Source organism: Pomacea canaliculata, linkage group LG13 (genome assembly GCF_003073045.1).
Source record: "Pomacea canaliculata isolate SZHN2017 linkage group LG13, ASM307304v1, whole genome shotgun sequence".
Lineage (NCBI taxonomy): Eukaryota > Metazoa > Mollusca > Gastropoda > Architaenioglossa > Ampullariidae > Pomacea > Pomacea canaliculata.
This window is the reverse complement of record NC_037602.1, coordinates 14,694,422-14,711,814: the sequence shown is the minus strand read 5'-3', so window position 1 is coordinate 14,711,814 and position 17,393 is coordinate 14,694,422. Positions and strand designations below refer to the sequence as shown.

Sequence of the window (17,393 nt, the reverse complement as noted above, 5' to 3'; positions counted from 1 at the left end):
CGACACGTTGAGTCCGTGTGTATATTATCGTCACATGAATTTGTTTAGATGTGAAACCAAGGAAGGCTTTAAATTGGATAAAAAGTCACTGCATATTTGTTTTAAAATGTTTTAAAATGTATTGCAAAGCTCACTTTTATATGAACTGACGTAATTTCATGTGACCGATGGCAATGCCACATGCGCATGCGTCATAGGTAATCTGCCATAACTCTTTGATGGTGGGCAGTGAGGAAGCGATATATAATTCTTGAGCGGCTTGTGTGCGTCTGGTAATATACCTGCTTTTGGACGATTGTATGTTGAGTTTATAACATGGACAGCAATCCCTTCGCGGATCCTCGTGCATCCAACCCATTTGCTGTAAGTCTGTAGTAGTAAAATTAAAACTTGCTTTATTGAGTAGACGACGCAGGTCTACCTTCGACTAGAGCAGACAAATTAGTGTGGCTGCGTTGAAACCTTTGTTATTATTCGGTATTTATGTATTGTATGACATTTAAATAATAGAAAATAGTATTATTTGGTAGTATTGTTGAAGAGATCTTATCAGATAATCAATTAGCATAATTGTTATTCGTTTACCAGTGTGATTTGTTTGTAAGCATAGTTCCACTCCCTCTTTTCGCATAATAAGGCACCAGGAATATTCAGGTAGATACAGTCTTCAGTGTGTTCACGATTTACAAAATATTTTTAAAAAATGATGATTGTTTATGGAAGCATTTACATCAGAGAATTTTAGAATCGGAACCAAAATTGCTTTTGTCTATTTGTCCTCTTTGAGATGCCTGTCATATGCTATGCCATCACGGGCAGATGACCGTTTAAGTAGGAATAGAAAAAGACTTTAAAAATCCCGATCGAATAAGATATTTCAACTCTTGTGGAAGATGACAATTCAAATTGTAGTGTGTATTATGACATTTCTTATTTCCTTTGTAGAAATATATGTGTGTGTGTGTGTCAGTGAGAGGGTTGGTTGGGTGAGAAGAGTGAGAAAGAATACTGGCGTATTCTGAAATAAAAGCTCCAAAATTATTATTTATGATTGAAAAACATTATTCAGCATTTTTATGATAAATAGTGCAACCAGAAATGTTCCCAAAGAAATCATTTCTGATAGTAGTTAACGCAGTCAAGGTTTTGACAACTATAAATGGGTTGTCATTTGATTCAAGTCTTGGAGAATGATGGTCTTGGTAACACATGTACTGGAATAGGTAGTTTTTGAATGTAGCAAGTCTACGTTCATAAGAGTCAGTGAAGGACTGCTTAGGAATAGATGGCATTTTTTCATATCCTGTTTTTTAAAAAAAATCATTTGTACAGACATGAGCACAGTTGTAGGAGGTATATCAGACACCATCCTAGATGTTTGAGCTAAAAAAATTTTTTTTGCTTTAAAATAATGTGGTACATGCTAAATCTATTTAGGATCCCTCAGTACAGCAGGCTACTGGAGCAGGCAATGCAAGTCAGCGACAAGGCTTGCTGGATGACTATAATCCTTTTGCTGATGGAAATCAAACTCGTCCAGGGGTATGTACTTCGGCTAGAAATTTGGGAAGTAGTGTAACTTTGTTTTGTAAAGTGCCATTTGAATTAAATTTATGAAAGGAGTAGGTGAATATAGTGATTTATCTCTATGTTGAAAACTTAGCTAGTTCTGTTAAATAAATGCTATGGACTTTCATATTTGCTTTATATTTTGTAGCAAGGTGCTGGCATTCCCCCTCCACGGCCAGCACAGACAACACAACCTGCTATCATGACCCCATCAGAAGAACCACCACCACCATATTCAGCAGCTGGTGCACAGAGGGTAGACACAAGTGAGCTGCAACGACGTCAAGAGGTTAGGCAGTAAAAATACACAGTTTTTTTTTTATTTAAATGAAGCATTTTATGTGAAATCAAGAAAGGTTCACTTTTTGTTTAAAAAGTCTTTGTTTAAAATAGTTATTTTTGGTTTTATGGTATTGGTAAAGAAGCTGTTGGTATAGTGAAACAGAAACAAAATTTGATGCTGCTGAAAGAACCCGTTGAAGTGTAAGTGGGATATTATATAGTAAGTACAGAATCAGTTGTTGTAATATGCAATAACAAGCAACAAATCAGCAGCTTTTTTAAACATGAAAGCTGTAGCTGTAATGTGCATTGTACTAGAAGTATACATCAAGTATGATGTATCCAATATGACTGCTCAAACAAAATCATCAATTGTTTGTATTGACTGTTATAAAATTGTTTTATTTTATATATTCTTTCGTTATATGTAAAAGTGAAAACTTGAAAAGTCATTTAAATGTCTAAACAGAATTTTGGGCAAAATTCCAAATGTTTTATATCTTGAAAGGTATTTCCTTAATAATTTCCTTTTATAGTTATGCGTGTGTCAGAAATAAGACATAAAACAGAAATATAAAAACATTCACCATCACTCTGTTGAATATTTTAAAAATCAGTAGATGAAATATAATGTCATGTGACATTTTTTTTTTATCTGCCTTTTCACAATTCACATTGTTGTACATAGTTGTATAGGTGCATGCTATATTTTTTATTTGTAATGTTTGTACATGTATACACACATAATTGTAATTTTAAAAAAAAAAGTATCCTTGTTTAGATTATTTATGCTCCTAGTTGTGTTAACAGAGTGTAATCTGATCGTGTTTATGCTTGATGTTGTCTGGGCACTTACAGTCGGAGAGCTTGCTTAGGAAGGTGAGACAGATGGATGATTTCTCTAACAATACAACATCAGGCAGCACTGGTTTTTGTTTGCCTAGAACAACCCTTTGGCACTGCAGACAGAACGATAATTTTATATAACAGCAGTGTTGTCACAGTTCATTTTCCTTGATTGGTATGAAAGAAAAATAAAATGCAATTTTGGACCTGTTAAATTCATCTAATAAATAACATGATTAAAAAATGCAGAGATAGGAACAAGTGTTCTGTGGGTTCATAGTGCTACATAAATAGGTATGGCAGATTTCTCTCCCTACCCCTTTTCTTTTCTTAAATTAAGGCAGTAATGCACATTTGAAAATTCCTGATATGCTAGGACAAGAATGCATCATATGCGTACAACCAGACAGAGAATGATGTGGCATTTGAAGAGGTCAGTGGCATTCTGTTTAGACATGACATATTCCTGTAAAACCACGTATCAGCAGTCCTGCACTATACACCATGCATTTTAAACACCATTATACCTGAGTTCATTTCTTTATGTATAGTTTTGTTTTGTCCATTTTGCACATCCCAGAATTACCAGCACGAATGACTTGTTTCGCTTCAAGTGTTTAAGGCTTCTCCTTGTATTTCCCAAGTGCACAGCAGTCCAGTTTTATTTTCTGTGCAGAGTTCTCTGGAAGGACATTTACTTTGAAGATTGGAAATGAAATTTAAAGTATAATCATCAACAATTAAAACATGATGTTGTACAGTGACTTGGTTAGTGTTTAGGAAACATGTGGGCTGCATTTCCTTGCAGAACCTTTCTCTCAACATTTTTATCACTGAAATAATGTTCAAGTCTTTAGGGTTCTCAATACAACTATAATTATACATATGATCTTGTGATAAAAATTGAATATTAAAGATAATTCCTTGTAGGTTTTCTGAAACAAAGTCAACATTGTAAGTTGTGCATCATAGACAGCGTGTTGGAACAAGACAGTTTGTATCAACCATCTGTATGAAATGGGTTGATGCTTCTTTTGTTGTAATTACAGGCTACGGTGCTTTCTCTGGAATATTAAGACTAGACTGTTTCTCTCTGTCGTCTGTATAAAAATTGATGTAGCATAACCAGGCTGATGTGCATTCAGCACTGGAAAGATCTTTATAGGGAACAGCCAAATATGATTCTTGTTTTAGGCTAAGTTATGGGCATGTTATTATGTTGTTATTCCTATCAGTAACTAGGAAGTAGGAGCTGGACTTTTTTATGCTGCCAACTTGCCACAATTTTTATTTAAACTTGGGATCTAATATGTCTACAAAAAGAATTAGTAAAGGGAAAGGAGGGGGTTGATAGGTGTTTTATGCTGAGCCAGCAACTATGGCTATATCACAGAAAGGCAGCCAGCTCTGTAAACAGATGCCATATGCAGAGAAAAAACAGCATGCCCTAAACAAGAGCTGAACCCAGGATGGCCAACTTTCATTTTATTGGTGACAGCCGCTAACTGTTGCGCCACCGGACTGCCCAAAGGAATTAGTGAAATAGGCTAGTGAGATGATCACTGAAGGAGGGAGAGAGAACATAAATTGCAGTGTAGTACCTTTACTTTTTGATCATTCCACTCATCCTGTAAAAAATATACATCTTTACATGTGTCTAGTTTTCTTGCTGATGCTCACACTTGTCATCTCCCTTGAATTTTTTCACATTGACTACTGTAAATCTTTTTGGCCTTCTTGGCTCTACCATTTATATTCTATGTGTTCAAAACAGTGCTGCCTGTCTCATTTTTCCACAAGAATAATAGGTTCACTGCTCCTCTTCTTACTGCATTCCGCTGGTTCCCAGTTTTTTTTTTAAAAACATTCAACGTAAAGTTCCTCTGTTATAAGTATCTTAAAGGCTAAATGTTTAGCTTGTGACGGAAAAGAGTGGTTCACCCCAAAGGAGGGGAGGAGCACACTCAGTGCTGGCTACCCTCATGGTCATTCTGCACTAATTGCTTTCATCTGGCCCAACTACCATCACCACCTTTTGCCAGATCAACTTTGCATGTCTTTGCTGCCAGTTGATGAAAGTTTGGTCTTTAATGGCTTTGCTCCTACCTATCCAACCCTCTTTACACACCGCCTTGTTCTCTTCATTCCTTTTCTCATCCCCTCAGGCTTTGCATTTTCAGATCAAATCTCTTAGATTTGATTCGCGTTTCTTTTCTATCTCTGGTCCTCTTGTACAGAACCTGCACACCATATTTGTTGGATACCTCCTCTCTCTTCCTTCATAATGTCTCTTAAAACTTACCTTTTTCTCCTCCCATTTTGTGTCTGTGTGTATGCTTGCGCATGTGTTCATGAGTTTTGCCGTGATATTGTTAGTTGCTGGCACAGCGTTAAAAACAAACAAGTATTTATGAGTTCTTTAATATGTATGTCATTAATTGCTGTAGCAGAAATGGGTGCTTTATAAATACCTCATCATCATCATTATCACATTACACAGCAGGGTATTCCCAGTGGTAAAATTTATCGTAATGTCATATGTCCTGTTTGCATTGGAATGTTATGAATAAAACATCCAGAATGCCATTTTGAAAAACCTGAATATTACAGTTTTCTGATGTTGAGCATTGCTAATATGTCTGTTTCTAAAGAAATATCTGGATGTAGCAGCTTTGCTTTTGACCCACTATTTTCATTTTTTTCACAAAGCTGTCTATAGACAATTATTTCTTCTGTAAAGCTTAACGTCATGCTGACCAAAGGAAAGATAGTCATGTACAACGTCTTGTGAATTATGTGGTGTGTAACATCTACAGCTACATGAGTATGGTACTATGTAACAAGCTGTCCTTGTAGAATTTGCACTTGCACTGCTTGCCATGCCACATAAGTATCAAACCAGCAGTCCCCTGGTTTTGGATGCCAGTGCTCAAACCACTCAGCTATCTGCAAATGTTAATGAAGTTGCATCATAAGTGATTGACATGTATTTTAGCTTTGATCATATTCTGCTGTTGCAGTGCAAAATAAACTGAGAACAGTGTAAAGGGTTTATCTTGCCATATATTAGTAGGCATTCTACTGATTCATTTTCTGGTCTCTTGGGGATTTTGGGTGCTGCTTAGTGGTGCCAGGATTAGGTACATACACTTATTTTTATTTTCTCAATGCATTTTTAATTCTTTCTGAAAAATATGAATATATGATATATAGCTAGTGAGGACATTGAGTATACATAGCCTGTGAGGACAATAAAATGTACTAACTTCCGTTACAAGGCAATGTGCAACAGGAAGTTTTTCAGCAAAAGGCTTGGAAGCCTGGATGTTGCTAGATGCTGTTTACTTCTTGAATGCTTTGAATTTTATAATACTTCTAAGCAAATGTAGATTTGCTGACATCATGATATACAAGGTTACATGTGCATTGTTCAATAAGCTTTTCAGAATAAGACAGTATGTTGAATCTCTTAAGACGAGAGTGGATATACATTTACTGTAGACATCAAAAATTAGTTTCACTTCACTAGACATTAAATCAATCTGGATAGTTGTATTTATGCTATCTAGTCTGTCAAGGGAATAAATGATAGTAGCTGACTGGTAAGCATGGTAGAATGACATGCCATGCATTGATTTTCATGTTTGCAATTAGAAAGGATAGGGATCATGTGTTGCCATCAATCACAACTTTAAATAACACTAACACCAGTAGTTGACGCACAAATTTGTGATTTGATGAATCAGTAAATCTATAATTAAATTTTAACTTTCTCTAGTGTCACATGGGAGATTTTAAAACACTCCAGTCCTTGCTTGCAGACTTAAAAATTTATTTTAAAAAATTGTTTATTGATTTTTTACTCGTAGTATTTTGTAGCAGAACTCACTATTTTGGTAAAATGAAGAAAATACTAAGTAATTTTACTTATCTGACTAAAATGTACACAAAATAATCCTAAACTATTAAGAAAATGGTTAAAGTCTGACCACTGAGTAGATTTTTAGCAGGAATAAAATTGCTGCTATTGACTTTATATGGACTTCATTGATACATAGACTTGCACACAATTTTATCAATGCATCTCTGGATGTACATAGCATTTTGATTGGGTCAGAAAACCCAAATGGAAATACCACACTCAAACAAGCAATATCTAAACAATGACAAAGTTTTGTTCATTCTGTGTGTAGATTTTCATCATCTGGTTTAGATAAAGGGATTTAAAGCAAAAATTTCTCCCCCCCCACCACCACCATTCCTTTTCTGCTTGTGACTTGAGATGTTGCCTGAACCCTAGCACATTGACACACATATAATATATATATGTCACCACTGAGTGGAATGTGCTATTCAGCTTCAGTAATTTTCAGCTGATCAACTATCCCATGCTGTGGAGAAAACAACAGTCACTTTCTCACTATCTTTCAACTGTTAATGTCCAACAGATCAGCTCAGAAATGTTTGTATTCTGTTGTCCAAGACAGATTTGGGTATTGCTCCACAAGTACACATTATTGCAAGATAATATTTTAAATATATTATTAATATCAAATTAAATTAAGTTTACGTGTTTGATCAGACTGAAATCAGCTTGTGTGGTTCGTGCTTGCCTTTTAACTGTTAGAACCTTGAGTGGGTATTATTTTAATGTACTTAAGAAATATTGCATATTCCTTGTTTTTATATCTCATTTAGACAGTACATGTGTTTGCTTGATTTCATTTATATATTTTATTTTATGTCAGTAGATTTTTACTGGAATGATGTATTTACATAGTTTTTAGATACCATCTTTTTAAACATGTTGGAAATGGAATAACCATACAATAGTTTTTTTCAAAACAAAAGTTATTTGCTGTGGGGATTAGGTTTCTGGGAAATTTAGTGGCCTATAGGTCCACTAAAGGTTTGCACATTTATTTTACAGTAACATACTTTGTTTAAAAGATTAGTATATGAATTTTCCTTCATTGCAAGTATAATTGTTGCACTTCAATCCAACATGGTAGAAATGGTTTGATAAGTTGTCCTTAAAATAATAAAGGGCTAATCAGTAGTGAATCTGTGCAGTAAATTATTTTTTTCAGAAAGCAAGAGATATGAGACCTAGCACTGTAGGACCAAAAAGTGACAACTGAAATTGTTTTAGATTGATAATTAAGTAGCATTAACTGATATTGTTAAAAATTGATAATTAAGTACAGGAAGTGCTTTCAACTGGGTGTGACAGCACTGGTCTGCAAGGGTGGGATTAGAAGAAAGTGAGACGGAGAAACTGAAATGAGACCATCTTGAGTAATTTGTTCTTTTTCTGTTGGTTGAAGGGTTTGATTAGACATTGAAGCTTCTTGCATGAAGTTGACATCGGGCCATAGACAATTAAAACACATAATACAGAACCTGAAGAAGTTGATAGTGATGGCAGGGTAGTTGGTATTCATGTCATTTGTGTGTGTGTATATATATATATACCCAGCTTAAAATGACAGAGTTCTGTATTTTTGGAGTTTATTTTCCTCTTTTTTCCCCCAGGAACTAGAAAAGAAAGCAGCAGAGCTTCAGAGGAAAGAACAGGCACTCAAACAGGTTCAAGGTGGTGGTAAGTTTGTTTCTTGCCTCGTTAAGGGGTAAAAAATTAAATGCTTGGTTGCTGATTTCACTAGCTTGTATATAGTTTATATTGTATAGGGATGGAAGAGTTGGCTACATGCATATTATACAAAGTCTTTTTTGTACGGATGGTGTTGACAGGATTAGAAGTGAGAGACTTGTGGCTTCACTGTAAGATAATTTCCCATATGGATGAATGTTTATCAAGTTTTGTCTTTCCTATCTCTTGTTTTTAATTAAAATTTATCCTGGTGCTACATGCATGGACAGCTTTTTGTTCATTTTTGGGAATGCTAGGGAATAAAATGAAAACATACATTTTCGGAAACAGATTACTGTCATGTGTATGCCTGAAACTGTTTTCAGCTCGTCAAAACAACTTTCCTCCTGTGCCTAAGTTTTGCCCTGTGGGGCCATGCTTTTACCAGGACTTCAGTGTAGATATTCCATTAGAGTTTCAACGCATTGTCAAGTTTGTGTTCTTCCTTTGGGGAGGTTAGTACTCATCTTGCATATTTTATTGGTGAGGTGTAAAGATGTGTTTAAAGGTCTCTTTCACGTATGTTCACTAATTCATATTAGTTTAGTCAGAATGGTTCAGAATTCAGCAGCATTCCAGTATTTTGCATAGCAGTCTGATAAATGGCAGAAATGCAAGCTGGATTGGATTACTTGTGTTCAAAAGTCAAACATAATCGACTTTATAATATTTCACCAGCATGAATCATTTATTCGCTCCTTTCTACTGGACCTCATTTTGCTTGTTGTCATTTTGCAGCCCATGTTGTTGTCCTGTTTCTGAATATTTGGGCCAGTCTTGCATACTTCATTGTGGATGGGGATGGAGGCACAACATTTGGCCTTTCCATCTTGTGGTTTGTTCTCTTCACTCCCTGCTCCTTTGTGTGTTGGTACCGACCGCTGTACAAGGCTTTCAGGTGAGTGGAATAAGTAAGGGGTGGATGCAGGTGTGTATTAGATAAAGCAGAAAATAAGCAGTGAAATAGTATTGAAAACACAACATATCTTTTCATGTAAATTATGTTCATTACTTGGAGCTTTATGTCCAAGAGTCTTCAGAATAGTCTTTCATTGGCATTCTTATAACCTGGAGTTATCTGAGTAATTTGAGACTGTATAGCAATCAGATTTAAAAAATATTTTTGTAATTGCTTCTTAAGGCCACCTTTCTGCAAGAAGACTATATAGACTGTTCAAATCAATTATTTACGAGAATATTAATCTTATATTAAAAAACTACATCGAAACATTTGTCTTTTTTTCTTTTCAGAAGTGACAGCTCCTTCAACTTTTTTGTTTTTTTCTTTGTTTTCTTCTTCCAATTTTGTGTGAATATCATTCAGTGCTTGGGACTCACTGGCTTCACGGTGTAAGTATGCTGGTGTTTTGCAGCTTAATTCTTAACTCACCTGTGGTGAAAGTCAATAAATCTGAATCGTTAAACCTTTTTCTAAGTTTTAACTCCATAGATTCTTCAGCCAACATCTGTATAAATTTTTCATCTTTGAAGATTAAAATGTAAAAAAATAACTGCAGTCCCTAGATGTTTACAGAAATACTGATGTTTATGGAAGAAGTTTTGGGGACACATTTGATGACTGATTCATTAAAAAATTTTAATGTTATAACATTAGCTATTATAACATTATTAAACATCATCTTCCTGCCTAGATACATTTTTAAATTATTTATTTCCCAAATACAATCTGCTTTATGAAAGCATCAGCCTCAGAAGAAAAAGCCACTTGTAAACAGTTTGTTTTTCAATTAAATCTTGTAGATCTTTTAGTCCTATTGCTTCTGTGAAAGCGTTTCTGTTCATAAGTTTGCCAGACAGATCATTGAAAGCTTGGTGTAAGTATTGTTGACTGTAGTCTACCTAAAATGGTAACTTTTGTTTTGGATAGCTACTTTATAAGTTCTGTGCAAATTTTGCTTTGTTGTAGTTGTGATTCTGATACATTTGATCACTGATTTGCAAGTTGTGCCTGTGTTTGTGTGAAAGTGGTGGTGGTTCGGGTGGTGTATTAGCCGTTTAAACACAATGTTATCTGTACAAATTCATCTCTTCGTATTGCTTACTAGCAAGAGCCAGTTTCTGTGGAAGGCCACTTGAATAATTTTTTTCTGCTTTTTGCATAGGTCTGCTAACTGAGCTGCACATGAAAGAGTGACCAGATTTCTGATTTAAAGTGGCTGCATGTGTGTTTCAGTGGAATTATTTCCGGATTTGGGGTTGTAGGCCACAATCTCGCTGCTGGACTCTTCATGATCTTTGTCGGCATCTTCTTTGCACTTGAAGCCATCATAAGTTTTGCTGTTTTAGTTAAGGTAGTTGGGATCGATGGTCTTGTTGGGATGTTTCAAGTGTTTGTCATGCCTGTTGCATGTAACTACCAGATTGTTTTCTTACCATTGGGGGCATTTTCACCTTGTTTTTAAAATATTTTAATCTTGCATGTGGTTTCTTCAGTAACTCTGTTTGCACTTTGATTTAATTGCTTCATGTTTCAAAGGTTGTTGTATACTGCTGTGCTGATAGATTATCATATAAGTTACAATTGGTCATGATAGGACCAGAAGGAGAAAATGAATAGATAGCTTTTCATATCTCGGAATGCACATTTTAAATTTATTGAGTAAATTCTAATACTCCATTTTGTTCAGAACATGTAAAAAATTTAAAGTGCATTAGGCTTGAGATGTACCAAGTGCAGAATAAAAATTATCCGATAGAGTCTTTGGTAGCTGATGCAAGGTCAGTTGAATGCTTTATTATATATTATAAATTTATTGTTGCCCCAGAAAAGATGCCACATTTTCCTTTCAATGGAGATTATCTGGCCTCATTATAAGATCCTGTCAGCATTTAAGAAATTGCAGTGAATACTAATAATACTTCTAACAATAATCATAGTTTGATGGTAATAATAATACAGTGAATTTATATAGCACCATATCCTGGTTCTATAGACAGGCTATTGGAGCTTTACGAAAAAAAAAAAAAAAAAAAGGAACATGGACTCATGCAACATAACATGCAAAATTGTTATCTAGAGAATGATGGATAATATGAATGATATCTAGCAAGAAGCTGCTCCAGCATCCACAAATCATTTCAAAGCTGTAATCCAGGCTGCAAATGTTTCTGTCAGAACGATGTTTTCTTTTTTGGCTGATCATTGGGTTGTCTGCAGAATGCCTGTTTAAAAAACCAAAATGAGTTCACAAGTGTTCAAAAGAGATGCAATGTAAATCCACCGATATAATAGTGTAAAGGCTGCTCATCTTCTTTCACAGATGATCTTTTCACAGATTAGGATATGCAAGACGCACAGATCTAATGCTCGTATTTCACATCTACAAAATCGGTATTAATCTGGAATAAAAACAGATCATATGTAACTGGAAATAGTTTGTGTCCATAGAGCAAATCATTGTAGATAAGCTAGGATCTACATGATCACGCAGCAAATGCAAAGTCTGAAGTTGTAGGTCTGGGAACAAGAAGGATACAGTGCAACCAGAATAATTGTCATGTACAACAAAGTCGGTCATAATTAAAATAACTGTACACTAGCAAAATACTCTGAGAGGTTAATGTGGTTTCTGTATGTACAGAACACTGAAGCTGAAAAAGTAATGGCTGACATTGTGTTCAGTAGCTTTTTTGGTGCCCTGTGCAGGTCATTATTTGCTGTGGAAAGGCAGATATCAGAACAGACAGATTTTATTTCATGTTTCTGCTAAATATTTGAGCACAAGGACTATCTCCCAAATCGTGGTGCTTCATAATGACATTTTCTTCTTTGTCATCACTGGCCAAGGAAAAGTTACAGATGTGATTAACCTGTGTGCATGTTCGTACTGTTATTGCTACATGCCTTGTTGTCCCCTGCATCCTGCATCCAGAGCTTGCTGGTTTTTAAATTTCAAATCTTGTGACCTTTTTCAGATTGTTGTGTCCAGTAGTGCCACTCCTTGCTTGTCTTGATCCATTCCTATGCATATATTGTATTGGGTTTTAGTGTCTTTTTTTTTGGTTGTTGTTGTTTTAAAGTGTGAATTTTTTTTTTTTATAGTGGATGGATTAATGGAATTCGAGTATCTACAGATACAAATGTAGCTGCAGGAGCCTTTATGCTAATAGTGGCTTTTTTGTTTTCCATGGAGGCAGTTGTCACCATTCTTTTGTTGACAAAGGTAATGACTAATAGCTAAAGATACGGTTCATGGTAGACTTTTGGGGGATTTGATTTGATGGAATATGATAAGTGTTAAGACAACTATTGTGTTTGATTTTTTTTTTTTAAGGCATGCTATTTTTTTGCATGTGGTGTTGATAGAGGTCTGTGGCAGAAAGAAGATGGTTGCATGATCAATTTGCTCAATTTTTCACAAGCTTTGCATGTATATTTTATATGTACATTATGTTTAATCAGTTCGCTTTCTTATTAGTGTGAGAGAAAAGTTAAAGATTAATTTCCTGTTTATATATTGGTGCATACAGATTATATATGTGCATGTGCAGGTGTGCATACTTCCAAAATATTAAAGACAAAGCACTATTGTTCAGATTATGGCTAATTTTAGTTCCCATTTTTTGGAGTTTTTCTATTGGCCTTTAATTTCTTTAACGGAATGAGAAAAACAGAATTGTTGAACTCGTGCATTTTATATAAAGTTTATTTTGTTCAGGTAAAATGTTAGTTATAACCAGCTTTTAGTGCATGAGTAAATATTTTTTGTAGATGGTTTTAAAAAAAATCCTGCTTGACTGCCATGGTTTAAAGTATGTTCAGATATAAAAACTCTTACTAAACAAACTCATTGAAAGTTGAACATGTCAAATATGTGAGAAATAGATGGCCACATGATATTTCTTGCTTTTGGTCATTTATAGGTTCACCGTATTTACCGTAGCACTGGGGCTAGCTTCCAGAAAGCCCAGCAAGAATTTGCTCAAGGAGTGATGCGCAACGAGACTGTGCAGACTGCTGCCGCTGATGCTGCTGCTAGTGCTGCACGTGGGGCTGTGTCTGGCAGTTACGGCTCTAACAACCGCTACTAGCACCTTCCAGACACCATCCTTTTTTGTCTCCTACAGTGATACCATCTCTCTGCTTGCACTTGAAAATGACTATCAAAAGAGAAATGGTTTGGAAATCCCCAGGCTGTCAGAATTGAAGACTTCTGTCATGCAGTGGTGTGGGGGGGGTGAATGACTGGAGTTCTTAGAAGTCAGATTTTAAATTTAATAGTCATGCTCTCTGCAAAGTGTTGTTCTTGTCCTATGTGGAGTCTATCTTCCCTTTACACACCGCAGAATCCAAAGTGTGAACTGCAAATCTTGACTCGACTAGTGAAATAGACGAAAATTCAAAGGAGGTTGAAAACTTACAGTTCTTTATATGATGGTTGGTTCCAATGTCAAGAGCAAGCAATTGAACACCCTCTACTCCTTCATTTTTTTATCCTGAGTTCCCAACCATTTTAGTCCCTTTTGCAGGGGTCAAGGGTAAAAAAAAGTTTATGCTGATGGTTAGTATTGAATGTTCCCTTGCATGTTAATTCACGTTGAATGCTTTTCTGACTAGATTGACAGTCAGTAAGAGAAGCACTTCGGGAACATTGCATAACAAGATTTGTTCCTTCTTTTAATGACGATGATAGCTGAATTTGTCGAGAACATTTCCCCATGTAGAAGTGAGCTTAATATGCTGTACACGAATGACTAGAAACAAAGCAGCTGTCAACCATACAAAAAACATAAGCCATTTTTGCATCATTTGCAACGCAGGGAGACAGAATGTATTTGGTAATTCTTGTTGCAATTAAAAGGAATATTATAGGACATGTAAATAAGTATCTATATGAAAGCACTGATGTGCACATGTCCCCTCCTCTAACAGTAGTTTTAAACACTGATTGAGGAAATACATGCCTACCCCCCTGTCTCCCTTTTCTCATACAAGAGCAAGAATGAAAAGAAATGTTCTTAATAGCAGGCAAAAAGTCTCACTTGTCATTTGATCTTTTTTTTAAATATTAGTGTGCTCATTACGGCTTTTTAATATTTAAATGCATTTGATCAGAAAAGTGAGTGAGGGTCAGGCAAGTATTCAGCAGTGGGGATTTTAGGTGCCAAGGGCATGGCTGTTAAGGTAGCTTATCACCAACCACCACACATACCAAAGGTGTGGCAGTTCCTTCATTGATAGGGAAAGAAAATGTACACTGGTGCATACTAGTTAAAGGTGTGGCAATTCCTGCATTGATAGGGAAAGATAATGTACACCTGTGCATGATGTACACTGTTGTGATTTTCTTTTCCTCGTAATGGTGTGGCTTTTTTTTTTCTGTGGGTGTTTGGGGTAGCTGTCATACACCTTGCTGATTGTTCCAAGGCATACTCTAGCAGATGCAAGACTGGTTTATAGTCACTTCATTTGTGGCTGCAGTAGTACAAGCACAGGACTTGAAGCAATTTACTGTAACATCATAGATTGTACATCATACTAATAAATTTTTCTTTTTAAATGACCTGTTCGTTAACAGATCATAGGTAATTGCAGTTGCATATTTTCCTCATTTCTACCTGAAAAGAATATTTGAGTTTTTCCACAGTAGCATCTTTACCTCCATGGATTATAGATGCTCTGATTTTTTCTCTTGCTGATTTACTTTTAATAAAACAAATGTACTGTGGGTTGAGTATAAGGGTTTTTTTTTTTAAAAACAAACAAAAAAAAGCATTTAAAATGTAATTGTTGGAGAGCACACTAGTTTCAGCTCTTGAGTCTTTTCTGATGTACTTTTGGGGACCAAGTGATATTGATAATTCTCAAAAGAAGCTTCTGAAATGGATTGCATAAAATTTTATTTTATTAGTGTATATTTATTCCAGTAGTGCATAGAAATAAGGTTCAGATTTGTTCACCTGTTTTACTTGTGGCAAACAGTTGGTACTAGTTAGGCAATGATCAGCCATTCCATATTTTGATTTTTGAAATTTGCCACAGATGTTGCGTAATATGTAATGATGGCTGGCATGCAAGTAGAGTAATTTCTGAAATCTCGTGTGCCAAGCTCACTAGTTAGAATGCTTATTTCATAAACATCTGCTGTTTTATAGAGTGTTTGTAGAAGCCAGGCTTCTGAGAACTTTCAATGTAAATTGCACCTTAAAGGCATGCATTTAATTCTTTTATTTTACTTTTTTAAAAAGTTTTCCCTCATGTGAAAACAAATTTTGTTTTGTACTGCCTTGTATCAAAGATTTAAGAAAAGGGCTTTGTAGCATATAATACTTTGCGGATAATGTTCAGCGTCTCCAGTACCGTTCTACCAAAAGTTGCTGCAGATTTGCATCTGATGATACATTTTGTAAGTGGGGGAAATCATCTGTTCCTGTTTGGTAGATGCCTTTGTTTAATAGTGGAAAGCTTAGGCCAACTGATAGTAGGTTGAGTCTCAATGGCAAATTGATTAGAGAATGCAGAAAGTGAAGGAGGGTGCACAGTGTTTATAACCTTGTCCTTGTCAAGATAACCCAACACGAAAGGACTTTGTATTTGGTGGTCTTCGAAAGTAAATGTTTTGAGGCTATTTTGACCATAAAATCATTCCACATTTGCAACCAGAATATCACTTGTTTAACTGTAGTGAAGCGAGAAGCTGCTGCTCAGAAGATACGAGTGATTTGTGCATGTGATAACCCCATTGCTTAGTATCTCCCTCACACACACACATCCCCCCCAAAAGCACTCACACCCTAATGTTGATTTTTGTTAATTCATTCATACTGCAATATTGTTTATTTAATGGTTGATATGTTACATGTGTAAAGCTTGAAAAGATCAGCTAGTAATTATATGCTTTTTATCTGTTTCACTGCATGAAAGAAATATCAGTGGGCTTTGGAATGGACAATGTGGATGCATGATCAGTTGTGCAATGTGTATGTCTTGTACATTTGTAGCGTACTAAAGCAAACACCATTTGTGGAATAAGAACCTGACTCAAATCTTAAATAAAGTCATTGTGATTGCTGTCCTGGAAGAGTTTTTGCATTTTTTTGGTAACACTAGCAGACATACATGGCTTAGCTCATGAACAGCATTTCATAATTAAATGAGTTACGAAAGCAGTTATCAAATAAAATGGAGGAGGGTCTGTAGCCTGGTGATTATGGCACAACTGGAGCAGGTTTCCAGTTGGAGACTTACGGCTAGAGCTATGGCTGCTTCCAGCTAGAAGTTGTCTAGCATAGACCTGATTTATCCTGGAGAGTACAGGTGGTAGAAGAGAGTTGGGCCCTGATTTTCATGTCATGCCCAGGACAGTAAGCCTCTTGCGTTTGCTGCTGCTCCACTTAAGTGTGGGACTTTTCAAACCCCTCCCCCTTTCCCCATGACTGGTATTGAGGGGTTTCTTAACCCTTTAAACTAGATTTCCACAAGAAAAATATACAATAAATGTCAGCTATATTGCAGCAGAACACTTCCATGGGCAGTACTTGAGCATAACCTGCAGCTGGAATTGAATTAAGTTACCTTAACATTCTAAAAGCAGATGTTGAAAGGTTAACCATTTTTACAAAGAATTCCAGCCTGAATAATGCTTGAGGTAAATGCCAAGAAGGTTAATAGAATAGAAGTTTATCTACCCTATGAAAAGTGCAGGTAGACTTGTGACCTTACCAACTGCTAATGAACAAGGTCGGAAAAAAATATCGGTTACTTTAAGGATGATGATAATGCAGTGCATTTATACAGTGTCTATTCCCCAGCACAGTTGGGCTCAAAGTGCTTTATGTAAATGCAAGAATCTTTTTTTCTTCAAATTGGCATCAAATGCACTTTCATGAACACGCATGCACACAGCACAACACACAATATATTGAGGAAAGGGATGATTAGATCGACATGCAAAGTGATAGGAAACCACATTGCTTTGGCAACATGACCCATAATGCATACAGAAGTGTCTGTCATTGATCTTTACTACACAATTAGGGCAACCTTAAATTTATCCAGTTTCATAATGTTAAAGCTTTAATA

General features: G+C 35.7%; 1 protein-coding gene across 4 annotated transcripts; it reads left to right on the top strand.

Annotated features, from left to right (window-relative positions):
- The first annotated feature begins 27 nt into the window (after window positions 1-27).
- On the top strand, window positions 28-16,386 carry LOC112553549 (secretory carrier-associated membrane protein 1-like). Of its 4 annotated transcripts, none has more exons than XM_025220834.1 (10): window positions 28-363; window positions 1,438-1,542; window positions 1,718-1,858; window positions 3,074-3,130; window positions 8,233-8,299; window positions 8,677-8,805; window positions 9,089-9,248; window positions 9,602-9,700; window positions 12,414-12,534; window positions 13,235-16,386. In XM_025220834.1, exons 1-10 carry the CDS (start codon window positions 316-318, stop codon window positions 13,400-13,402), a joined length of 1,095 nt encoding a protein of 364 aa, XP_025076619.1. In that variant the 5' UTR covers window positions 28-315; the 3' UTR covers window positions 13,403-16,386. The 4 variants fall into 4 exon arrangements, with proteins under 4 accessions (XP_025076619.1, XP_025076620.1, XP_025076621.1 ...); XM_025220835.1 differs by lacking the exon at window positions 12,414-12,534 and adding an exon at window positions 10,545-10,662 and having other exon boundaries at window positions 30-363; XM_025220836.1 differs by lacking the exon at window positions 3,074-3,130 and having other exon boundaries at window positions 35-363.
- Window positions 16,387-17,393: the final 1,007 nt, after the last annotated feature.

Excerpts from the sequence above, each read along its gene's own strand:
- LOC112553549 (XM_025220834.1), top strand. The coding sequence starts at position 316 with ATGGACAGCAATCCCTTCGCGGATCCTCGTGCATCCAACCCATTTGCT. Across the intron at positions 3,131-8,232 it reads ATGATGTGGCATTTGAAGAG|GAACTAGAAAAGAAAGCAGC; the intron begins GTCAGTGGCATT and ends TTTTTCCCCCAG. Across the intron at positions 9,249-9,601 it reads CCGCTGTACAAGGCTTTCAG|AAGTGACAGCTCCTTCAACT; the intron begins GTGAGTGGAATA and ends TTTTCTTTTCAG.